The sequence below is a fragment of the Phocoena phocoena genome, chromosome 6 (genome assembly GCF_963924675.1).
Source record: "Phocoena phocoena chromosome 6, mPhoPho1.1, whole genome shotgun sequence".
Taxonomy (NCBI): domain Eukaryota; kingdom Metazoa; phylum Chordata; class Mammalia; order Artiodactyla; family Phocoenidae; genus Phocoena; species Phocoena phocoena.
Genome location: NC_089224.1, coordinates 114,995,196 through 115,019,742, shown reverse-complemented (window position 1 = coordinate 115,019,742; position 24,547 = coordinate 114,995,196). Strand labels below are relative to the sequence as shown.

At 59.3% G+C, this 24,547-nt stretch overlaps 1 protein-coding gene across 1 annotated transcript in view; it reads left to right on the top strand.

Moving 5' to 3' along the window:
* Positions 1-24,547, top strand: part of EXD3 (exonuclease 3'-5' domain containing 3) — a 62,299-nt gene that overhangs the window by 25,170 nt on the left and 12,582 nt on the right. The window contains 12 exon segments of the mRNA XM_065879998.1: positions 172-269; positions 6,683-6,756; positions 6,861-6,899; positions 8,390-8,562; positions 8,955-9,078; positions 9,327-9,537; positions 9,652-9,761; positions 10,286-10,448; positions 10,528-10,694; positions 11,193-11,348; positions 20,608-20,661; positions 20,877-21,008. Of these exon segments, the coding sequence (XP_065736070.1) occupies positions 172-269; positions 6,683-6,756; positions 6,861-6,899; positions 8,390-8,562; positions 8,955-9,078; positions 9,327-9,537; positions 9,652-9,761; positions 10,286-10,448; positions 10,528-10,694; positions 11,193-11,348; positions 20,608-20,661; positions 20,877-21,008 (1,501 nt within the window).

Sequence of the window (24,547 nt, the reverse complement as noted above, 5' to 3'; positions counted from 1 at the left end):
GGGTGACTGGCGGCAGGAGGGGCGTACTGACGTGCTGCCTTTCTCTGAGCCTTGTAAGAAGACTTGGCTTTTGAACTGTGCACGTGTATGACATTGATGAAAGGTAAAATCTTGAGATGCGTTAATCGAGAGAAAGTGTTGCTGGGCATGAGCCGTGTCTCTCTCCTGCAGAAGGTACCCGCAGACGACCTTGAGGCTGGAGAGGCTGAGCCCCAGAGCGCTGGGTCGGCAGGTCCTGCGGCTGCTGGAGCAGCATGGCCTGGACCCTGGTGAGTGGGGCCCCCACGCCCTGCGCTGGGGCAGGTGCCAGGCTGGTGCCGCCGGGGGTTCAGGCGGACCAGGGTCTACCGACCCCCAGCTCCCTTCCCGTCTCCTCCCTGCTTCCCCTCAGCATCTGCCCACCTGGGGTGCCCCTGGGAGTCTGGGCCCCGTGAGTGAGGACCACCGAGGCCGCGCCTACACCGTGCTCCCTGCCCCCTCCCCCTTGGTGATCACGGGCACCCTCTCAGAGGAGCAGTCTTACTGACAGTGTTTTATAGCTTCACTGTATGAGATTGTGGAAATTCTTCTCACTTCCTGGCCCGTGAGAGTGTTGATCAGGAACGGATGTGGAATTCTATCAAATACTCTTTTTGCACCTGTTGGGCTGATGCTATGCTTTTCCCCCTTTGGTCTGTCTGTGGGGTGGATTAGGTTGATTGACTATATAACGTTAAATGAATCTTGGATCCCTGCCATGGCCCCGTCTCTGCTGGGTTGTGTTGCCACTTACGTAGACTGCTAGGTCTCGTTTGCCAACTGAAGCTGGATTCAGACTTCACCTTCCTGAAACGTCTGTTTCTGGCTTTGTGTACGAGGTTAAGCTGGCCTCTGAACACGCAGTGGATGACGGCCTGTCCTTTCTTTTCACTGAGGGTGTTTGTCTAAGATTGGAATTCTTTCTTCCTGAGAAGTTGAGGGGAAATGGCCTGTGAACCTGGATTGCTTTTCATTGTGGGAAAATGACTATTGATTTGTCAGCTGTGGGGGGTTTTTTCAGGGAGTTTGTCTATTTCACTTACGGTTCCAAAGGTCCTGTCATAAGGTATTCCTAAGACTCCTCCTTTTTTATGGCTGAGTAATGTTCCATTTTATATTTACACCTCAGCTTCTTTGTCCGCTCATCTGTCGATGACACTCAGGTTGTTTCCGTGTCCGGGCTGTTGTGGATAATGCTGCAGTGAATGTAGGGGTGCAGGTATCTCTTTGAGAGGGTGATTTCATAGACTCTGAATACCTACACAGAAGTGGAATTGCTGGATCGTATGGTAGTTCCATTTTTAATTTTTTGAGGAACCTCTACAGTGTTTTCCAGAGTGGCTGCCATGATTTACGTTCCCACCAACAATGTCCTAAGGTTCCCTTTTCTCCACATCCTCGCCAGCATTTGTTATTTGTTGGTTTTTGGATGACGGCCATTCTGACAGGTGTGAGGTGATGTCTCATTGTGGTTTTGATTTGCATTTCCCTGATTAGTGATGTTGAGCATCTTTTCATGTGCCTGTTGGCCATCTGTGTGCCTTCTTTGGGAAAACATCTCTTCAGTTCCCCTGCCTATTATTATTATTATTATTATTTTAAGAGGTACGCAGGCCTCTTACTGTCGTGACCTCTCCCGTTGCGGAGCACAGGCTCCGGACGCACAGGCTCAGCGGCCATGGCTCACGGGCCCAGCCGCTCCGCGGCATGTGGGATCCTCCCAGACCGTGGCACGAACCCGTGTCCCCTGCATCGGCAGGCGGACTCTCAACCACTGCGCCACCAGGGAAGCCCTCCCCTGCCTACTTTTTAATTCAGATTATTTGGGGGTTTTTGTTACTAAGTTTTATGAGTTCTTTATATATTTTGGATATTAACCCCTTATCTGTACGTGGTTTGGAAACATTTTCTCCCACTCCGAAGGTTGCCCTTTCATTTTGTTGATTGTTCCCTTGCTGTGCAGGTTTTGTTTGATGTCGCACATATGTTGATTTTTGCTTTCATTGCCCTGCTTTTGGTTTTTTGATCCTGTCTGTTGTATGCCCTGCTCATCCCACTAAACTGAATCTTTCCCTTCTTTCTTCTTGACTATGTTCCCCAAGTTTCAATATGTATTATTTTTATTATTGTCCAGCTCAAGACACTTTAAATTCCTATTATAATTTTTGTTTTTTTACCCATGAACTAACTAGAAGTATGTTTCATTTCTTTTTTTGTTTGTTTTCTTGGTTGTGCTGGCTCCTTAGTTGCTGCATATGGGCTCCTTAGTTGAGGCTCGAGAGCTCCTTAGTTGCGGCATGGCAGACTCCTTAGTTGTGGCATGCAAACTCTTAGTTGTGGCGTGCATGTGGGATCTAGTTCCCTGACCAGAGATCGAACCCAGGCCCCCTGCATTGGGGGTGAGGAGTCTTAACCACTGCACCACCAGGGAAGTCCCTAGAAGTGTGTTTTTAATTTCCAAGCTATGACATTTTTGGTTATCTTTCTGGTATGGTCTGTTAATCTCATTGTGATCAGGGACCATGCTTGGTATGATGTCAGTCCTTTGACTGGGTTGAAATGTGTTGTTGGGAAGAGATCTAACTTCTCCCCTCTGAAAGTAATCTCTCTTTTTCTCTGGATACCTTTAGACTCTTCTCTTTGTCTTTGGTGTTCTGCAGTTTCACTGTGAGGAGCCTAGTTATAGATTTCTTTTTATTTGTCTTGCTTGGGATTTATTGGGCTTTTGAATCTGTGGATCTGTGTCTTCAACCTGCTCTGGAATTTTTTCGGTCATTACCTCTTTCGGATATTGTCTCCTTCCCCTGTCTTCCCTCTGTTCTCTTCCTGGGACTCTGAATGAGTCCCCGTATCTTCCATGTATTTTACCTTTCTTACATACTTTTCATCCCTTTTCTTCCGTGTTGTCTAATCCTGGTAACTGCTTCTGCTGTCTTTTTCACTTTTCTCTTCATCTGTATCCAACGTACTATGAAATCCATCCACTATTTCTATTTCGATTGTTATGTTTTCAGCCCTAGAATTTATAGTTTGGTTCTTTTTCAGATCTGCTGTTTCCCTTTGTATGCCTTCCCGTTGCCTGAAGACATTTCTGATTTTGTTTTTTCTGTCTCTGAGTACCGTGCTCCTGGCTGTGTCATGGTCTGTATCTAAACTTCAGCACTGTCTCTGGTCCTCGTCTGGTTTGTCTGCCTTGCTTACTTGCAGGCTAACTTTGCACCTGCCAACCTTGAGAAATCATCTGATGAAGCTGCCTGCCTCCAGAAAGGAATTTATGTATTTATTTATTTTTGGCTGCGTTGGGTCTTCGTTGTTGCGCGCAGACTTTCTCTAGTTGCAGCAAGCCGGGGCTACTCTTCATTGCGGTGCGTGGGCTTCTTGTGGTAGCTTCTCTTGTCGCGGAGCACGGGGCTCTAGGTGCACGGGCTTCAGTAGTTGTGGTGCGCGGGCTGCAGTAGTTGTGGCACACAGGCTCTAGAGCGCAGGCTCAGTAGTTGTGGCACACGGGCTTAGTTGCTCTGCGGCATGTGGGATCTTCCTGGATCAGGGCATAAACCCGTGTCCCCTGCATTGGCAGGCGGATTCTTAACCACTGCGCCACCAGGGAAGTCCCCACTGACAGGTTTTGATTCAGCCTCTCTGGAGGCACCACGTGCGCAGAAGGGAGAAGCAGGAGGGGTGGGACCACCCAGGCCAGCGGTGCAGGTGCATCAGGGCCCTGGGAACCAGGGCCACGGGCTGCACTGGCGGTGGGGGTGGGGGGTTGGCACTCCACCCGAGACATAGGAGCCCACCTCAGAGGCCTGGCTGGGCAGGAAGGAGCCAGCCCCCCTCAGGCTGCTGATTAAAACCCAGAGGGTGAGTTCTAGACTCAGGAGCTCTGAGGAAGGTCCCAGCGACGCAGACCGCTGGGGGGTGCTGGGCTCTGAGGGGCCTGGAAGACTGGACTGCAGTGCCACCGCCCTGCAGTTGGGGACCTGGCCCTGAGCTGAAGCCAAGCGAGTGGGCTGGAGGGACCCCTGACCCAGGCACAGGGGCCTCCAGGCTCACCTGCACACCTGCCCTGGGCACCAGTCAGGGAGCTCTGGGAGCGTTGCCCCATGGGAACATGAGGTGGGGACATCCAGGCCCCGGCTGCCAGGGCCTCCCGCAAGGCTGGTGGTGGTTGGTTGAGGCAGGGCCCCGCCCACCCAGGACCAGGACCAGAGCCCCGAGGGCCAGGGAGGGAGGTGGGCAGGAGGCCCACAGAGCCAGGCATGATGGGAGGGCTGTGTGGGGGGCAGCTCACCATCCAGCAGCCCTGTCACACCTTTCTTTGACTTCAGGGGCCACGTCCTGGCCATGGTGGGCCAGGCCTGGCGCCAGAGCAGCCTTGGGTGGCCTCAGGCTGGCCTTAGCTGCGTCCTTCCCAGGACAGGGCGTGCCCGCCTGGGGAGGGTCCATCCCACCCGACAGGTCTCGGCCGGCCCGAGGCTGGAGCAGTTGAGTGCCCGGAGCCCGCGAACAGGTGGGGCCTTCCCTGCTGACCGTGCGGAGGGCCAGGAGTGCGGACAGGAGGGCAGCGGCAGGTTCTTTCCGTGGGGCCTCGGCCGGCAGCCCTGCTGGGGAGATAGGTTCCACCAGGCCCCCTCCCGGGTATATGCGCCGCAAGGCCCCTTCTGTAGCCCCCCAGCTGGCTCCGGGGGCCTGTCCCAGCCAGGAGGCCTCACGGTGGCAGGGCTGCCTCTTCTCAGTAGACCTGGCAGTTCCTAATTTCAGACAACACAGGCCAGCGTTTCCAACGTCCTAAAAACTGCCCCCCCAGAGGGAGGGGCACCAACGCCCCCCATGGTCCTCGCTGGGCATCCGCCATGGCGGCGTGGGCCTCCACGTGGACTGACCCCACGCCCTCCTTGGGGGGACAGAGTCAGACACGATGCAGGGTAGGGCCCGCTCACCCCTCAGCCCTGAGTTCCCCCAGCCCGCCCTCCCCGGGCCTGGGTCCTGGTGGAGGCCCCAGTGTCTGGGCAGAGTCAGCAGGGCACGTTTGGGTTGCGTTTCCAGTTGGCAGCGTCTGGCAGGTGGCTGGGCCTGACCAACCTGCACCTTTTCCTTTGTGTTTGGGTTTGGATGAACCATCAGTGCAGACTGCGGCCTGAGTGCCTTCTGTCGATGTGATACTGTACCCATAGGATTTTGACAAAGTATCTCATTGGCAAAATGATGCATAGCATTGCAGAAATGTCAGGAAAGCTGGTGTCTGTCTGTCTCCATCCGAGTGAGACTTGCTTCTGCAGCAGCTTCGACACCTTTGTCTCTGTCCTGAGTGTCGCCTCCTGCCCTGAGTAACTTGTTCATCCGTCCCTCCCTCCCTGCTGCAGTCTCGTCCAGGCTCCCGAGCGGCCTGTGGGGCACGTCCGTGGATCTGGAGCCCTCTCGTCTTGCGTCCCTGCCTCGGCAGGAAGCGGGAGGGAAGGCTGAGGGGCAGCTGGCAGGACCCGGCCTCTGGGCAGCCCTGACCTCCGTGTGCTCGGACAGCGTCCTTGTAGCCAGGGTGCTCCCTGTGCTGGCTGTGCGGTCCTGGCTGGGGCGGCCGCGCCACTCGAGAGCATGGGGTCCTGGCCAGGGTCCGGGGAAGGCCGGTCCCCCACTGGGAGGTGCGGGTGGGCAGGCTCTGTGGTCAGCATCCCCCCCGGACCACCAGGCTGCAAGGACAGCTGGCCCCAGGAGGGAGTAACAGCAGCGGGTGGGTGGACAGCGGGTGCGTGGACAGCGGGTGAGTGGACAGCAGGTGGGTGGACAGCGGGTGGGTGGACAGCAGGATGGTGGACAGCGGATGGTGGACAGCGGGTGAGTGGACAGCAGGTGGGTGGACAGCAGGTGGGTGGACAGCAGATGGTGGACAGCGGGTGAGTGGACAGTGGGTGAGTGGACAGCGGATGGTGGACAGCGGGTGAGTGGACAGCGGGTGAGTGGACAGTGGATGGTGGACAGCGGGTGCATGGACAGCGGATGGTGGACAGCGGGTGCATTGACAGCGGGTGAGTGGACAGCGGGTGCGTGGACAGCAGGTGGGTGGACAGCGGATGGTGGACAGCGGATGGTGGACAGCGGGTGGGTGGACAGCGGGTGAGTGGACAGCGGGTGAGTGGACAGTGGATGGTGGACAGCGGGTGCATGGACAGCGGATGGTGGACAGCGGGTGCATGGACAGCGGGTGCGTGGACAGCGGGTACCCTTCCCAGGCCCCCCTGGGCTCTGAACAGAATATGAAGGTGAGGCCAACAGGTGAGCATAGTTTGTGAACACATGAGCAAGACCACCCCTTCCTCGAGAAACTCACGTTCTGGGGGGGCCAGGAAGCAAAGGCACCAGCTGCCTGGAGACAAGGCAGGAAGACCCTGAGAGGTGGGCGTCCAGGAGACCCAAAGGGAGGATGGGCCTGGCAGGTGCGGGCGGAGGGCGCATGGAGGGCTCTGGGGTGCTGCATGGGGGCGGGGCACCCTCCTTCAGGGCTGGGAGGGCCGCTCTGATGCAGGTGGAATGGAGGCTGCCCGTGGGGCGGGGTGAGGGGGGGTGGGCAGAGGGGAGGGGGAAGACAGGCAGAGCCACACAAGCCCCGACCCCTGCCCCATCCCGTACTCACTCCGTCCCAGCCCTGCCCAGAGCCCACCCTCTCTTTCAGACCTGTGTCCCAACGTCGTCACCCAGCAGCGCCTGGCCGCCCTGCGGTATCTGTGCTACAAGCGGCTGGTAGAGGTGTGTGGACTGGGGCCCGGGGTGGAGAGGGGCTCCAAGCGAGGCCCGCTGCTGTGCTCCTGGGGCTGCGCTAGAAAGGCTTGCGCTGGTGTCCACTTTTGCAGAGAAGCGTATCTCGGGAGAGCTGGGCCGAGCATGTGCAGGTGAGTTCAGAGGGTCCCAGTGTGCAAGGCACCCCCCCCCCCCCACCGTGGGGCAGGGTCGGAGCGGCTGGGGGTCCAGGATCCTCCTTCACCACTTGTGAACAGAGCTCTCAGGCGCTGGATGAGGAGAGGTTCACCAAGAGGAAATTCTAGACCATCCTCAGGCGCCCTGCTTGCCACGGCTCTGCCTGGGGAGCCTGAAGACCCCGAGAAAGAGGCAGGCACCCCTTGGGGTGATGTGGGGACACGGAGGGCCAGACTGCGACCCCATGAGGGTAGTGGCGTGGGCAGTGTCGTCCTGCAGCCTCTGTCCTCAGGCCAGAGCTGGAGTGGGGGTCATCGCAGATATAGAGCTATCCCCAGCCCCAGGTGAATCGGCCTGGGAGAAGGGTGGGCTCTTGGGGGTCCCGGGTGCCGTGTGCACAGGAACTCTGCAGTGGTCAGTGGAATGGAGGCGGGGGGGTCCCCTCCCTCCTGAGCGCACGTGCAGGGCCTGGTGCCTGCGCGGAATCCAGTGGAGGGCAGTGCCGAGCCGCCCCCGGAGTGACCAGGCAGGGGTGGTGAGTCACCGGAGAGGAACGCGGACCCCCAGGCAAGGCCCGGAAGGCCGGTCCCTCCTGGGTGCCAAGGCCGAGCCGTCCGGAAGGGCAGCGGACATCCTGAAGAATGTGAGGGGCTTCCACGTATTGTCCACGTGGGAACCCGCGGCCTGCGGGAAACGGACGGCCTGAGGCTGCTGGGGACAGAGCCGTGTGGGGAGGTGGCCCCGCCTGCCGGCCAGCAGGGGCTCCTCAAGAGGGTGGGGCCCACAGCGACCTGTGACCTCGCAGACACGGACACCCCACCCCCATCGGGACCCCTGTGGGCCACGTGGGCCTCTTGCGCCCACACCGGGCCTTGCCTCCCTGAGGGCACAGTGGGTGCAGGGGTGTTCCGTGGCCGCCCAGGGGCAGGGGTGAGGAGGTGCAGAGGGGAGATGCTGGCGGTGAGGGCTGGGGCAGGCCATGCTCAGGGAGGCGGTGCGGGTCCCAGGCCCGGGAGCAGGCCGTCGAGCAGAGCGCGGTGTTGGGCGGGAGCGCGTGCGTGCGGAGCAAGGCCGAGGCGGAGTGGGTAGCGGGACGGGCCGTGGGCTCAGATGGCGACCCTTCACTCTGACACGTCCAGGCCCCTCAGCACCTTGGTTCAAGCCAGCTCGGTCACCATGGAGCCTCAGTCATAGGAACTGCTGGTCTTCAGAGGGCAGCTACCTGCTTATGAAGGGCTCAGGGCAGGTCTGAGGTGGGGGGGAGGTCAGGATGAAGGTCTGAGTCGGGGTCGGGGTCAGGGCCAGGTCTTAGGGGGAAGGTCAGGGCCGGGTCTGGCGGCGGGGGGGGGTGTCCGAGGGGGGCATGCAGGGCCAGTCTGAGGGGCACATCTGGGTCTGGGGGCTACCTGGATGGGCCCGACCCCTTGGGGCAGACCAGGCGAGCAGCCCATATCCCGTCCCCCAGGGCCTGGTCGGGCAGGACCAGTGGCTACAGGAGCAGCTGCTGCAGCTGCTGGCATCTCACGACGACGCGGCCCTGGTCGCCCAGTGTGCCCTGGACCTCCTGCTGCCCGAGGAGCGACTCCCGGCCTCGGTGGCCGCAGAGCTCCGCCAACTCAGGATTCAGGAGAGGTGAGCGTCCCCAGGCTCAGGGGCCCACAAGGAGGACGCCCTTGGGCCCCCGCCCTCGAAAGTGGCCATAAGTCATACGTGCTGGTGGTTTGGGAATTAGAAGCGCGGGAGAGCCGAGCAGGGGCGCAGGCAGAATGCAGACACACAGCAGGAGGCAGGCGGGTCAGCCCCTTGGGTGCTAGCGAGACCCCATGGCCAGATCCCTCAGCCGGCCAGATACTCCCAGGGGCCTGAGGACCCGGCCGCCTGCAGTCTGCGAGGGCAGAGGCGTGGGGAGCAGACTGCGTAGACCCCGGCCCACGTGCGGGCCCTGAGCACTCCCCTGCCCCAGGGTCCAGGCCGGGCTGTGCTGTGGGGTGCCCTGGTGGGGGCGGTGCTGCAGCTCTGCTCCTCCCCAGGACGGCTGAGGCCCCTCTGGAGGACGGGAAGGACGATTACTACCAGCTGCCCATCCCCAGGGAGCACCTCCACTTCCTGGCCTCGTGGGAGGACCTGGCCAGGCACCAGGAGGAGCTCCTGCAGGTGGGTGCCTGACTCCCGCAGGCAGCCGGCTTCAGGGGCTGCTCACCAAGGCCTCCTGGGGCTCTGTCCACACCGGGCACTCTGGCTTAAGGACTCCGGGACCGAGTCCTGAGCATCGGTGTGGCGCTCGACTCCTTGTGTGGGCACTCGCAGGGCCGGTCCAGCTCTCCCCACAGAGGCCGCCTCCCCTGGACATCAGCCCTCAGGCGGCCAGGCTGTGCCGTTCACGCCAGCCCCTCTGTCTGCAGCCCGGCCAGGTGGTCGGCATGGACCTGGAGTGGAGGCCCTCGTTCGGAGCCGGGGGCCGGCCCCGGGCGTCGCTCATGCAGGTGGCCGTGGAGGGCCGCGTGTTCCTGCTGGACCTGCCCCGGCTCTCAAGTGCAGCAGGAGGGCAGGCGCCCCAGGCCTTCTTCCGGCTGGTGTCCCGGCTGCTCGCGGACCCCTCCATCACCAAGCTAGGTGAGCGCGGCCCCCAGCCCCGCGCCACAGCCCTGCCTGCCCAGGGGAGGGTGTCAGGGTGAGGCCAGGGCCCCTTCCTTGGGTGCCCATCACAGCGACGGCCCCCGCCCACAGGTTATGGGTTGGCAGGGGACCTGCGGAGCTTGGGTGCCTCCTGCCCGGCCCTGGCCCAGGCCGAGAAGCAGCTGCGGGGCAGCGTGGACCTGCTGCAGGTGCACAGGCAGGTCAGCGCTGGGGGGATGCTGGGGGTGGGGGGCTCCCTGCTGTGCCGAGCCGCCTGCATGGCAATACCGGGGCAGGGGTCTCACCTCAGGCTGGCAGGGTGTCTGTGGGCCAGGACTCGGCCTCGGCCTCTCTATGCCTTCTGGGCTGGCCCCGGCCCTGCTCCCTGGCCACAGGTCACCAGGGACCCGGGGCACAGGGTCCCCCAGGGAGGCCGTGTCACCACACGTCCCCACGCTCCCCCAGAACCAGCCCGGCTCTGCCTACCACCCCCCACCCCGGGAGCTCTCAGCACACACCCTTGGGGCTGAAGGCGTTGGCCCGAGCTGACCAGTGGGCGGGTAACCACGGCCCCGAGACCTTGACACAGCCTGCCTTGGCCGCTAGCGCTCTCCTCCCGCAGCCCTGTCCGCCATGGAGGACACAGGGCCTGCCCCAGGGCTCCCCGTGGGGCACCCAAGGCACGTGCGGTGGCTGTCCTCCCTCTGGGGCGGGCCCCTCACCCCCAAGGGGCGCTGTCTTGCAGATGCAGGCAGCAGACAGGCCAGCCCCAGGTGTGGATGGGGCCACAGGGCCGCGGGGCCTCAGCCTCCTGGTGCAGCAGGTGCTGGGCAAGCCCCTGGACAAGATGCAGCAGCTTTCCAACTGGGACCAGCGGCCGCTGTGTGAGGGGCAGCTGGTCTACGCAGGTGGGCGCCCCCCGCATCCCTGCCCCGCACCCCCGATTGTCCCCACGCTGGAGGCTGAGGCTGACCTTGCCTGTCCCAGCCGCTGATGCCTACTGCCTGCTGGAGGTGTACTGGGCTCTGTGCAGAGAGCCTGCGCGCTTCCACCTGTCGGGGGACCTGACCAGGAGCCTGAGGCTGGGACGCGGTGAGAGAGCGGGGCCTGGGGAGCTGCCGCCCCTTCAGAAGGCCTCGACCTCGCCTCAGCAGGTAGGCGAAGCCCGCCAGGACTCCTTTATCACAATTCCTGCGGGGAGATCCCTGTCCTTAGAACTGGGACCTTACAGGGTTGGAGACCGGTGTGGGTGTGAGGTGTCGGGGAGAGCCGTCCAGAGGGCTTGTGTCCCGCACGCTGGACCCTCTGCCGGGAAGGAAGGAGAGCAGAGCCGCGGGTTAGCTTCCTAAAGGAGGAGGGGTCTCAACGGTCTCCTGACACCAGGTCTGGCGTGCCCCCTGCCAAGGTCTAGGGCAGCCTCTGGCCGTGTCCCCGTGTGCCCCAGGGACCCAGGTCCTGCTCCAGCGTGCACACGACCACCCCCCCAGGAGAGGTGTGCCGGCTCCCCTTGGGGCCCAGCTTTTCTGCTGTTTTCTGCACTGAGTACATGTTGCTCAGGACGAGCTGACCTCACGGCCCTTGGGACCCTCGCTCCCCACCGGGTCCAGGGTGGGCCAGACGGGCCACGGCTGCTGAGCGGGGCTGTGTTGCAGGTGCCCGCGGGTGAGGACGCGGCCCCTGAGGTCCCGGCCAGGGCCTTCCGCGTGGTGTGTGACAGCATGCTCCAGGGGCTGGCGCGGAGACTCCGCTGTCTGGGCATCGATGTGCTGGTGCTGGCCACGGGCGAGGACCACCGCAGGGCCGCCGAGGTGAGCAGGCCTCCCGCGTCCACTGGCAGAGGGGGCAGTGTCTGGGGTGGCCGCAGGGCCCCAGCTGCATGGACCCCCACGCCACTGGGGCAGAGGGCGGGGCCCCCCTGGATGCCGGGGTGGAGACATTTATGGCTCCGGCACCTGTGGTCTGCAGGCCTGGAGCCCTTGAGGATCCTTTGGGGGGTGGCCTGACACAGGCAGACTCAGGGTAGTCCTGGTCCCCTCGCTGTCTTTTGGCCCCTGCAAATGCTGTGTGCCCGTGAGGCCCTCCCCTCCTCCAAGAAGCAGGTGCTCACAACACCGCTGGAGGCACAAACCCCCCAGGGCCCTGCAGAAACCCCAGCAGGGCTCTCAGAATCCAGGGGTTAGAACATGGCTGGTAAGCGTTTTCTACCAGGTTTCCTGAGATGTGATTTACGCACCACATGATTTACAGTGTACAATTGTACATTCCCAGAGCTGTGCAGCCATCACCACAGTCAATCTTAAACCACTTTCTTCACCCGTGAAGTTGTCCCCCGCGCCCCCTCCCCAGCGCCTGGCAGCCTGGCTCCGGTCTCCGGGGAGCGGCCTGTTGCGGACCCTGCATGTCAATGGACTCGTGCACGTGGCCTTTCGGGCCTGGCTTCTTTCACAAGCGTGATGTTCTCCGGGCTCAGCTATGTTGTAGCATCTGTCAGCGCTTCGCTCTTTTTTACTACCAAATAACGTTCCATCGGATGGACCGCAGTGGATCCATCCACCCGGCCGCTGACAGACGCTCGGGCTGTTTCCACTCTCGTGGGCTGTGACTCGTGCAGCTGTGAAAGAGCAGAGGCGGCCGGGTCACAACTTGGACTTTTAATATGTGGTTTCTTTTATGAATTTGAACACATTCTTCTGGAAGGGGTCCCCAGGCTCACCAGGTGGGTGGCCGGAGCACAGAGCTGGCCAAGGGCCCTGGGACTGCAGAGCTGTGGGGCGTCGTCGGCAGCGGCCCTTCCCTCCACACTCCGCACTGCCAGCCGGGTCCTCCCAGCAGCCCCCACCCCCAGTAATGAGGAAGCTGGGGCCGGAAGAGCAGAGGGGATCTGCCCGGGGCTGCAGGGGGAAGCCGGGAGCCTCCCGTGCTGGCCCCACGCCTGTGCGAGGATGTCCACTCTCCCCAGCCCTGGCCCCTCACAGCCGTCTCTTCCGGTCGCCTGGTCCCGGTGCCCAGGGGAGGAGGATGTGGTCATGCCTAGGGTGGCTCTGGACGCCATCCCTGTCGGAAACCCCTCTGTCCCCAACCAGGGTTGTTTCTAGCTTATGGGGGCAAGACTAGGACGGCCAGCCTGGCATCTCGAGGACCGCAGACCAGGCGTCAGTGGTCACGGGACCCAGGGAGGAGGGGCCTTCCCAACTGGCCCCGAGAGTACCCCGGTCTCCAGCAGACGGAAGGCAGGGTTTGGCCCCTAGTCTGCACCTGCACTCCCACGTTACCCTCTGAAGTTTTACATGATGCGGCCCAAGGGAGTTGCAGGTGTGATTTACTTGTCAGCTGACCTCAAAGGGGCCGTCCCGGAGGGAGGACCTTGGATTATATGGGTGGAGCTAGTGTCATCACGTGAGCCCTTGACAGCAGAAACGGAAGGCAATCATCAGACTCAAAGCACAGGAAGGATTCGGTGTGGGCCGCAGGGCGAGGAGACGGGCCTCCATCCAGCAGCCCCTGGGACTGGATCCTGCGGCACCGAAGGAGCCTGGAAGTGGGTTCGTCACCAGAGCCGGGCCGCCGGGACCGGAGCACCGGAGGTCCTGTGTGTGAGCCCCTGGGGCCCGCCCGCTCCCACCCCACAGAGCTGAGTGTGAGTTCATGCTCAAGTGGCTGTGGCCACGTTAGAAAATCAGCATGTCTGGGAGCCAGGGGTGCGGCGCTGCTGTGATGATGCCTCAGACGCGGGAGATGGAGCAGCCGGAGAGGCGGGGGAAGTGCTGGGGTCGCGACGGCCCAGACGGAGCAGAGGGGGCAGCCGAGCAGGGGGTGGACTGGAGCTGGGGGTTCAGACCTCCGGCCATCGCAGAGTTTCAGAACATCGCAGCCCGTGAGGCCACGGGCCCAGGGCCCTCCCAAGGGGTGTGAGAGGGGGACCGAGGTGCTTATTCCCGGGGTTGGAGCTGCAGCTCGAGCCCCTGCGTTACAGACGGACTTTACCCACGTCTCCCGTGAGGCTTTTAACTTGTCCCCTCAGCCTTGTGGTCGGAGGTCCCAGGGCCTCGTCCTCAGTGCCCACCCTGCGGGGGTGGGACGGATTACTGCCACCCGAGTGGTGCTCGGGGCAGCATTCTGGGCCAGGGGCGACTGCGCAATTCTCACACCTGTGATGGTCTTGGGTGCGGCTGGAGCCCTGAGGGCATCTTCCGGGTAGGACGTCTCTAGCCGTGGGAGCTGCTGTGTCCCTTTGGCCGTTTACATTTTCTCTTCCGTGGATCTTTCCCAATCACGCGTTTCCCCGTCCGGACCACCCGAGTGGATGAACTGGCCGTTCGGTATAGAAGGGCTACACTGTGGGTTTTGACTCCCCGAGTGGATGAACTGGCCGTTCGGTATAGAAGGGCTGTACTGTGGGGTTTGACCCCCCGAGTGGGTGAACTGGCCGTTCGGTATAGAAGGGCTGTACTGTGGGTTTTGACCCCCCGAGTGGGTGAACTGGCCGTTCGGTATAGAAGGGCTGTACTGTGGGTTTTAACCCCCCGAGTGGATGAACTGGCCGTTCGGTATAGAAGGGCTGTACTGTGGGTTTTGACCCCCCGAGTGGATGAACTGGCCGTTCGGTATAGAAGGGCTGTACTGTGGGTTTTGACCCCCCGAGTGGGTGAACTGGCCGTTCGGTATAGAAGGGCTGTACTGTGGGTTTTGACCCCCCGAGTGGGTGAACTGGCCGTTCGGTATAGAAGGGCTGTACTGTGGGTTTTGACCCCCCGAGTGGGTGAACTGGCCGTTCGGTATAGAAGGGCTGTACTGTGGGTTTTGACCCCCCGAGTGGATGAACTGGCCGTTCGGTATAGAAGGGCTGTACTGTGGGTTTTCACCCCCCGAGTGGGTGAACTGGCCGTTCGGTATAGAAGGGCTGTACTGTGGGTTTTGACCCCCCGAGTGGGTGAACTGGCCGTTCTGTATAGAAGGGCTACACTGTGGGTTTTGACTCCTGAGCACTGTTAACACTCAAACACTTTTTAAAGAAAGGCAGCACTGCTGGTGAGGGAAGGGAGGAGGGTCCTGCCACGCGGGGCAGAGGCCCGGCGCTGTGTCCACGCTAGCGGGCAGTAGACCTTTCAAGGATGAGCCGGGGCGCCAGCCAGGCCGCACCGAGGTGCACCCTGGGCCTCATTCTGCTTGGGCTCAAGTGTGAGAGGACGGAGTCCGCTGAGCGAAGAGCCGTCGGCGAAGAGGAGCTGGGGCGTGATGTCTGGGGAGGTTCTCAGCCCGTGTGGATGGAGGAAGATGCCAGCATTCAGTGGTGGCTTCCCCGGGCGTGGCCTGAGCAGAAGCTGGGGGGCACATGGCCAGGCTGAGCAGCCACCCTGGCAGGAGCCAGACTGGGGAGTGCACGCACGGACAGTGGCGCAGAGTCTGCCCCGACGGAGCCCCCGCCGCCGCCTTCGTCCTCGGCTGGCTCCTTGCAGTAGGTCTCTGTGTGCCTCCTGGCGGTCCTGCTGCTCTGGGGACCCCAGCGGATACAGACGTGGGGAGAGAAGTGCGTCCAGAAGAGTCTCCAGGAAGTGATTTCTGAGCGGTTCTGGGGTCTCTGGGACTGATCTGCTAGTCTGGTAGACTTAGGGCACTGAGGACCGGTCTGCAGGGGTAAAGAGGCCACTGGTGGGCCATGCTGTGATGTGGCCAAGCTCCTCGGAACATGGCTGGGGTTCCCCGTGGAGGCCCTGCGGAAGGAGAGCCCAAGGGGCCGGCCAGTGGCCGGGAGGGCCCAGGAGGAAGCCCCTCCGTCCTGGGGCCGCGGTGCTGAGGCAGCTTAGAACCACACCCGGGGCTCCATCCCGTGAGCCGCTGGATGACAACACACAGGTTACACTCGCGGTCGCTGCTTCACCGTCCGTTTTGCCAGTCTCGTCGGCAGGAAGTCGCATCTCGCTGCACTTTTGCTCGCCCTCCTCCGAATATCAGTGAAGCTGAGCATCCTTCCACACGCTCGTTCGCTGCTTGTGCCCCTGTCCTGTGAGGTGCCCCGGGCAGAAAGTAGCAGGCCTGACCCTGGGCTGGGAAGGCCCGCTGGCACAGATGGTCTGGCCGGTAAACAGCTGATGGAAAAGTTGCCCCGAATGGTGGGAAGGGCTCATTGTGCCCCAGCTGTCCAGACAGTGTGGTCTGCCTAGACGCCTGCTTCCCTTCCAGGTTGCAGAGGGTGCCTGGGTGACTGAACCGCAGCGCACACCATGGGTGCTGAGTCACTAATGCATCTGCCCGGTGACGCGTGTTGCGGTGGCCGGCGCAGGGGGCACTCAGCACAGGCCGACTCCACCAGGCAGGCTCCGGGGCTTGAGTGGTTTCCTCTGTGCTTTGCCCAGGTGCTTTCCGTAAGCTGGTTCTGCTTTCTGTCCTTCCCTGATGGTGTGCTGAGTCCTTCCAGCGAATCCCCGGACCTGGGGATGGTGTGGGGACCCTGCTGCCGCTCCGTCCTCCTCCCTCTGGCCTCAGTTCATCTTGGCATCTGCAGGGGGAGCCCCACCTCGCTCTCCCTCCGCCTCCACCTTCCCGTGGTGGTCTGGAAACAGCCCCTCCGTGGGCTTTGCTTGGATCTCGTTGACACTGTGAGCCAGGGTGGGGACAGTGACGTGTCATCACGTCGAGTCCTCTGTGCGTGAGTGTTGGTCTCGCTCTTCTGCGAGGGTTCCACGCACGTTTTGTAAGCTCTCCACGAAGCCCTGCCACGTCTGTGAGGTTTCACCCCGGGAACCTTCTGCTTTGTTGCCACGACGCGCGGTGCTGCTTGCTTTTCTGCGGATACACAGGACTGCAGTGGACCTTTAGTTCTTAGTTGGCTGAGCGTTGATCCTACATCTGGAAACCTTGCAAAAGTCTCCTAAATTCTACTGAATTGACTCAGTTCTTGGGGTTCTCTTTGTGGACATATCTTCTGCAAACAGGTTGGTTTCATTCCTTCCTCTCCAGTCTGTGTGGGTCTCTTTCTTTCCCTTATCCTGTCCCAGTGGTCGAGGCCTCCAAGGTGGGGTTGACTAGGTGGTGACCGTGGCCGTCTGTCTCAGTTCTGACTTGACAGGGAATGTTCCTCCATGAACCACGGTGGTTGCCAGGCCCCCACACCAGGCTGGGGAGGCTCCCCGGGTGCCATATCCGCGGCACATTTCATCATGAAAGAAGCTGAATCCTACCTGATGCTTTCTCTGCAGCCATTGAGAGCATCCCTGTGACCTGTGTACGTGACGAACCTTTTCAGTCTGGACCCAGCCTAGCCAGCATGTCACGTGGCTGGGTCTGCCTCCAGGACCGTGTCTGACACAGAACTTCTCTTCCTCACCATCTTCTCTTCCACCTCATAAACAAGCTGGGAGTTTTTCCTCCTCTCTGCTTTCTGCTGCTTTGAGTAACATTTAGATTATCCTCTCAAACATTGGCCGACTTCCTGCAAGGCCTCCTCAGCCTGGTGTTTCAGGGGGGAGGCGTTTCCAGGAGTCTCTGATTCTTTCTTATTTAATAATTTTAGGACTACTTAGTTGTCTGCATCTTCTTGAGTCACTTGGTAGTCCGTACCTCTTTTGGATGTGCCCATTTCACAGTGTTTCACATACGTGGTGGTGTCCGGCTCCTCTGTGAAAGCTCCGCGGTACCTGCAGGTGGTCAGCTTCATTCTGATTGCTGCTCACTCGTGCTCCCCCTCTTTCCTGATCACACAGAGTTTCGTCAATTTACTAAGTCTTTTCAAATAACTAGTATTTGGCTTTGTTGATCCTTTCTATTTCATTCTTGTGTTTTTTGTCTCATTAATTTCTCTTCTTATCTTTACAGTTTCCTTCCTTTTGCTTGCTTGGGGTTATTTCCAAGCGGAGTGTTTAGCTCTTTAATTTTCAGCCTTTTAAATTTTATGATGTAAACATTCAAGGCAATAAATTTTTCTTGAAGAACGTTTTCGCTGCATTCCATCCGTTTTGATATGTAGTATTTTCATTACTTTTTAGTTCTAATAATTTTTGAGCGTCTGTTATAATTACTTATTTGACTTGAGTTCTTTGAAAGGCTGTTTTTCAGTTTCAGAAAGCTTGGGGTTTGGGAGCTTTTTAGTTATCTTTTAAAAATCAATTTCTAACCTATCTGAATTGTAGCCTGTATACGGCTGATTTAGGTATCTGTGAAGACTTGCTTCGTAGTCAAGCAGACGATCCTTTTTATAAATGTTCCATGTGGACTTTAAAAGGCCACAGTCTCCTCCAGCCATGTTCATTTCCCTCTCTTGCTCTCACACGCTCAATAGGGCAAGCTTACTTAATGTTTGCTCAAGTCTTGTGTATCTTGTTTGGTTGTTTCTCTGCCTGCTTCTATCAAAGACCTCGACAGTGGGTTCACCAAGTTCCCCTTGTAGTCATGTCAGTATCTGCTTAATATGTTTTAAAGTTGTATGCACATGCATACAACTTTTAGAATTCTTATACCTTCCTGTTGAGTGAAATCTTTTACAATTATGAGGTGAACCTCTTTGGCTCTAGTACTGCTCTTTGCAGTAAAGTCTATTTGAACTAATATTAATACCATTTCTCCAGCATTCTTTGGTTAGTATTTGTATATCCTTTTCTCACCCTTTTGCTTTCAACCTTTCTTTGCTCTTATTAGGTGTATTACTGTACTTAAAAACTGCTTCTACATGGATTTTTAAAAATCTAGTCTGACAGTCTTTGCTTTTCAACCAATTTAATCCAAACCAAGTTTAATCCATTTACATTTATTGTAATTACTCATATAATTTGTGTTTAGTTGTACTATATAACTTGTGCTTTCTATTTCTCCTACTTCTTCTGATCTTTTTTCCCTTTATTTCTTATATTTTTTTGTCTTTTTCATCCTTGTTTCTATTTTTTTCCTCTATTAGTTTGAAAGTTATAAATTCTATTTCTGTTCTTTTAGTGATTGGCCTAGAAATTTTACCATTTATTTCTGAGTTGACAATGTCTAAAGTTAAAATTAACCCAGGGATTTTAGGTCAATTTAGCTTTCTTGCCTGCTTTCCATTTTACCTGCTATTATTTTCCAGTATTTTTAACACATTGTGGTTTTTCTTAGTTCTAAAAATTAGACATCATTAAATCTGTTTTATGTATTCTGTCCCTTTTCGAGTTTATGATGTATGGACAGCCACATGCACTCCAAGAAAAAGCAGGCTCTTTTTCACTAAAAGAACTTCCTTTGCTATGACCTTTCATTGGGGCCATTTTTCCCTGAAAACTCTGTTTCCTCTCTCTTCTGAAAAAGAATGTTGCGGGGTTTATAGCTATAGCTTGACAGAACTCCGATAAGAGTCCACTGTCTCTTGCACCTGTCATTGCTGTTGGGACGTCTGCCTTCCGTTCTTGTCACTCCTGGTTTTACTCTCGACTGCCCTTTTGTTTGGGTCTTTCCTCATATTTACTTCAGTTGTGTGTGTTTGTTTTTAATTTTTTATTAATCACATAGATATATATTTGTTACCACTACGAAGTAACCACTTGCTTTTGCTTTTTTTTAACTGTGGTAAAATATACATAACATAAAATTGATCATTTTAACCATATTTAAGTGTACAATTCAGTGGCATTAAGTGCATTCACAATGTGTGCAACCATCACCACTGTCTATATCCAGAACTTTTTATCATCTCAAACAAAAACTCTATATGCATTAAGCAATCATTCTCCTTTTCCCCCTCCCACAGCCCCTGCTAACTACTCTTTTACTTTCTGTCTCTATGAATTTGACTCCTCTAGGGACCTCATGTAAGTGGAATCACATAATGTTTGTCCTTTTGTGTCTGGCTTATTTCAGTGAGCATAATGTCCTCAAAGTCCATCCATGCTGTAGCACATGTCAGCATTTACTTCCTTTTTGAAGCTGAATAAATTCCATTGTACAATGGGGGTGTGTGTGTGTGCGCGTGTATTTGTTTTTGTCATCTGATGGTGGGCACTTGGGTTGTTTCCACCTTTTTGGCTATTGTGAATAGTGCTACTACTATGTACCTTGATGTACAAGCATCTGTTCGGGTTTCTGCTCTCAGTTCTTCTGGATCTACACCCAGAAGTGGAATTGCTGGATCATATGGTAATTCTGTGTTTAATTTTTTGAGAAACTGCAACACTGTTTCACACAGCAGCCACGCCATTTTACATTCCCTCCAGCATCTCACGAGGGCTCCCAATCGCTGTACATCCTCATCAACACTTATTTTCCTTTATAAAAATAAAAGTGATCCTAATGGGTGTGAAGTGGTGTCTCCTTGTGGTTTGACTCGCGTTTCCCCGATGACATGATGTTGAGCATCTTTACATGTGCATATTGGCCATTTGTGTGTCTTTGGAGAAACGTCTTTTCAGGTCCCTTCCTTGCCCTTTTTTTTTGCGGTACGCGGGCCTCTCACTGTTGTGGCCTCTTCCGCTGCGGAGCACAGGCTCCGGACTCGCAGGCTCAGCAGCCATGGCTCACGGGCCCAGCCGCTCCGTGGCATGCGGGACCCTCCTGGACCGGGGCACGAACCCGCATCCCCTGCGTCGGCAGGCGGACTCTCTACCACTGGGTGGGTGGCTTCCTGGCTACCCAATTTCCGTTTTCTCAAGAAGCCACCCACCCATCTGTTTTATGTTACAATTCACACACAGATATTTCAGAATAACAATGTTGATGTTATTATCACCAACAATAGTATTACTGCCAGGTATTCTTCATTTTGGGTCTGTAGCCCTAGAGATACATGGTCGATTCACTGTGGCTTCGTGTCATCTGGAATGTTTCTCTCTTTGTAGTTCACTTGTTTCATTTTTGGGTTTTTAGAGATTGCTTTTTAAATTTAATTTTGTTTGCAATTCTGTGAAGTGTCTGCACAATTCTGAGACCAAATCTATAACAGGAGGGTATGCCCGGCCTCAGGCTGTGGGAATCTGGTGGCCACTCAGGTGCCAGGCGGAGACAGCTCTGGGGCATGGGGTGGGGGGGTGGGGGCTGGCGAAAGTGGGGCAAAAGAAGCCCCAGCCCCGGGAGCTGGCCTGACACCCTCACCTGCCAGTTTTTCCTCCCACCCAGGTTGCCAGGCAGGAGGGGAGGGTCATCCTGACCTCAGGGCTGCCGTACCACAAGGTGAGGACCCCACAGATGACTCACATCTGAGCCTCGACTTCCTGAGCCGCCCACACCTCAGGGTCTGCTTGCCGTGGGGCCAGGGGGAGGGGGGCTGAGCGGCACCACTGCCCCACCCTGGGCAGAGCGGAGGCTCTCGGCCTGGAGCTGGGAAGGCGGGGCCTGGGTGAGCTCTGGGTTCTGGCCCACCGCTCGACGGCTGCATGTGTCCACAGCTCCGAGCCCAGGTTGGGGCTGGGCGCTGCCTCTCGGTGGACTGCTCCCTCAAGGCCCGGCAGCAAGCCACGGCCGTGATCAGGCATTTCAACGTGCGTGTCACCCACTCGGACATCTTCAGCCGCTGCCAGGTGGGTGCTGCGTGCCCCTTGCTGGCCCTGGGCCGGTGTGGAAGCCCCCAGGCTCTGACAGGTGAGGCCCGCGAGGCCCTGGCGCTGGCGGATGGCCTTGGCGTTTCTGCTCATGTAAGCAGTGGCCACTGCCTGGTCTGTGCGTTTTCTCCTCTCCGCCACCCCCAGACGCCCATGCCCACGGCACGGGGGAGCTTGGCGGGGGGTGGGGGGCGGTCACTGTCGTCTGTGGCCAAGAGGTGGCAGGGCGTCGGGGCCCGCATGGCCAAGGTGGCTAGCTGAGTGAAAGGGCAGCTCAGGGCGGGTGTCCGCTCAGGGTTGGGAGTGTCCTCCTGGCCCAGGGCTGGCCTCCCACTGGGCTTCTGGAGGGAATACAGGGAACCCACCAAAGTGCATCTGTCTGGGGCGGATCCCGTTTTCCGAGGGCAAGGTCCGGAGCCATGGATTGCTGCTGGGTCCACCCTGACGGCGAGAAAGGTCTGGCTGAGGAAGTCCCCAGGTCGGGGCAGCCATACCCAAGGTTAGGATCCGTGAGGAGTCTGGGGACCGGGCGCCAGGGAGGGGGCACCCCTCCCCTCCCCTGCTGGCCTGGGTGCCCTGTCGTGAGCCATGCAGCTGAGGGGAGGCGATGCGGCCTTTGGGCCCGGCCCTGCCGGGCTGGGGTATGGCTGCCCTCGGCGCTGGGGTCTGCACGGGTGCGGCAGGCAGGGAGGGCCGGGGCCGGTCCCCGTGCAGGGTGCTGGCTCTTCCCAGAATGTTCTGGAGTTCAGGCCATGACGACGTTGCATTGGGAGCGGCTCCCGAAGCCCAGCTGTGTGGTGGCAGCTCAGCCCGGCTTCCCCCATCCGGGTACACGTGGAGGCCGGCGGGGCCCCGCACTTCTGCACAGTCCCCCAGGCCGGCGCCCAGCAGAGTGGGAGGGAGGGAGGAGGGAGGGAAGCCCCTGTTTTCAGGTCCTTGGACCCCCACCGCCTGGCCTGGGGTGCAGTCTGTGCAGAAGCTGGGCCCCTGCCCTGCCAGGACGGACGGTGGCCAAGCCGGGTGGCGGGGAGTGCTTTCCCTTGGGCTGGAGCTCGGGAGGACGGTACCGGGTCCCTGCTCAAGGCTGCAAGTGTTGTAAAGACCCCAGGACTTCAGGCGAGGCCTGGGGGGGCGGGCATTTTCCTGAGCTTTTCAGAGCCTCTGCTGGTGTCTTCTTGAGAAAACGGAAATTGGGTAGCCAGGAGGAAAACCCCACTCGCGCCGCAGGCCACTGGCTGGGGAGTGCCTGAGCCTTCAGACCTGCGAGGGCCAGGCGCAGAGGGCGGCCGCTGCCCTTCGCGGGAAGAGCATCCAGGGCCCCGCTGCCCTCACCCCACATGTGCCCTGCCTCTTGGCCCCGCCGCTGCCCTGCCCCGGCGTGGGCCCCGTGGCGGGGCGTGGAGCTGGTGCAAAGGCAAGAGACAGAGCCGCACCCTGGCGGGGCCAGCCAGTGCCCCCGGGAGACAGGAGACAGTCCCGAGGGGGCAGCGGGGCCCAGGGAGGCCGCAGCAGGCGGGACAGATTTGCAGCATTCTAACCGTAGGGCGGGGAGGCAGGAGACCTGGAGCAGGTGGTGCACCTGCCCAGGTAAGGGGTGGCGGCAGCTTGTGGTGGAGGGGGGGCGGGGGGGGGCGCAAAGGCGAGGCACAGAAGATCCAGGATACGATTCAAGGGCGTGGCTGGGATCCTAGGTTTTAGGCTGAGCCCCTGGCCGGCGGCCCGGCAGGTGCTGGGTCTGGGTTCTTGGGAATCTGGTCTGGAGGGCGCGCCGGGGTACACCAAGCTCTTGGGGCGGGGGGGAAGGGGCTTACTGCCCAGCTGGGGCCCTGCCCAGCGCTGTCCTTCTGTGGTAGATGTGCATGTGTCACACACGTGCCCAGCTGGTGAGGAGGACAAAGACAGGGTCCACGGCTCGGGGCCCAGAAGCAGAAGGTGGCCACACCAGTGGCCACACGGGGCTGCCGGGAGTGGGGCGGGGCGCCAGGCAGAGACCTGTGTGTGCGGCCACACGGGTGGCAGGTGGGAGCCCGGGTGTGAGGCTGGGCAGCAGCGCCCAGTGGGCCTTAGTCGGGAAGGGGGTCCCAGGGCCGGGGAGCCTCTGAGGCCCGTGGCTGTCCGGCAGCCTCCAGCGGGGCTCAGCTCCAGAGCGAGGCAGGTTGGGTGTGCCCCAGGGCAGGACCCTCCCTGGGTGGCAGACAGCTGTTTGGGGACATCTACATCTGTGCACAAGGACCCCAAAAGGCTGGCACGGCAGGGCCAGGCGGGCAGAGAAGGGGGTCCCTGAGAAGCTCGGATTTCTGAATTTGAGCCCAGCCTCGCTCACCACAGAAGCATCCGGGGCAGGGTGGGAGGACCCAGCTGGCTCTGGGTTAGTGGACTGGTTCCCACCGTGGTCTTCAGGCCGTGGAGCTGGTCACGGTGAGCAGAGGAGTCTCACTGCCGACTTGCAGCAGTGTCTGCACCCGGGCTGGGCACCTCGGGCCATGCTCCCCCTCGCCTGCCCCCAGAGCCCCTCGGCCACGGTGCTCGCGGCCTCCCCTCAGGAACTCAGCCTGAGCAGCGGCCGGGAACGGCTGCCCGCCCAGCGCCAGAGCGGTGCTGTCCTCGGGGCCGGCCCAGGGGAACCAGTGGCCCTCTCGCAGGTGGACCCCAAGAAGCCCAGAAAAGGGGCTGCACAGATGCCCCGAGGTGATGGCCTGAGGCCCAGTGACCAGTAGCTCCTTGCGGCTGCAGACCCTGCTCTGCACTGAGAGGCCACGGCCAGGGCCAGGGTGGCTCCTAAGCCCATCTGGACATCAAAGGGCACTGGCCGCCGGCCAGCAGGGAGCAGCACGCTTAGGACTGACCCAGAGAGCGCCTCCGTGCTGTGCTCAGCCGGCAGGGTCCTGTCCTGCGCCCCCGAGGGCCCGAGCACCCTGGACGCTGGCTCAGAGCCTCTGCTGCCCCTGCCCAGGCCAGAGCTGGTCGCCTCCCTGGAGAGCTCCCGCCGCCAGGCTGAGTTTCCATTTTCTTTTCCTTCCTTCTTCTATTTTGGTGCTGTTCCCAGAGGGAAAACCCACTTGACACACGAAGCGTTCCCAGAGCCTGCCCGGCCACTCTCGGGGCTGCTCGTCGGGGTGCGAGGCCAGGGCAAGTGAGGCTGGAGGGACTGTGTGCCCGGCCACGTGGGGGAGGCCCCTGTCACAGGGAGGTGGCCCGCCCGCCCACCCCGGGGCCCAGTGGGCTAGGGGCAGTGGATCTCTCGTAGAGGGCAGGGTCCTGGCCCACGAAGTTGGCGACTTGGGCCTGGGACTGTCCATCGGGAACGTCCGCCAAGAGGACATTCCCAGTGCTGTCCACCATGGGAAAGGATCTTATCAAAGAAATTTGAGTTTAAAAAAAACCCTAAGCAGGAGCCCAGGCGTGGCCGGGCATAACGTCTATTTTTCTGTCCCTCCGGCCCCCTCTGCTGTGGTGCGGATTGGGCCGTGGCCCCAGTGACGTCAGCCCTTAGAAGTGGGCCCCAGGAGGGGAGCGGC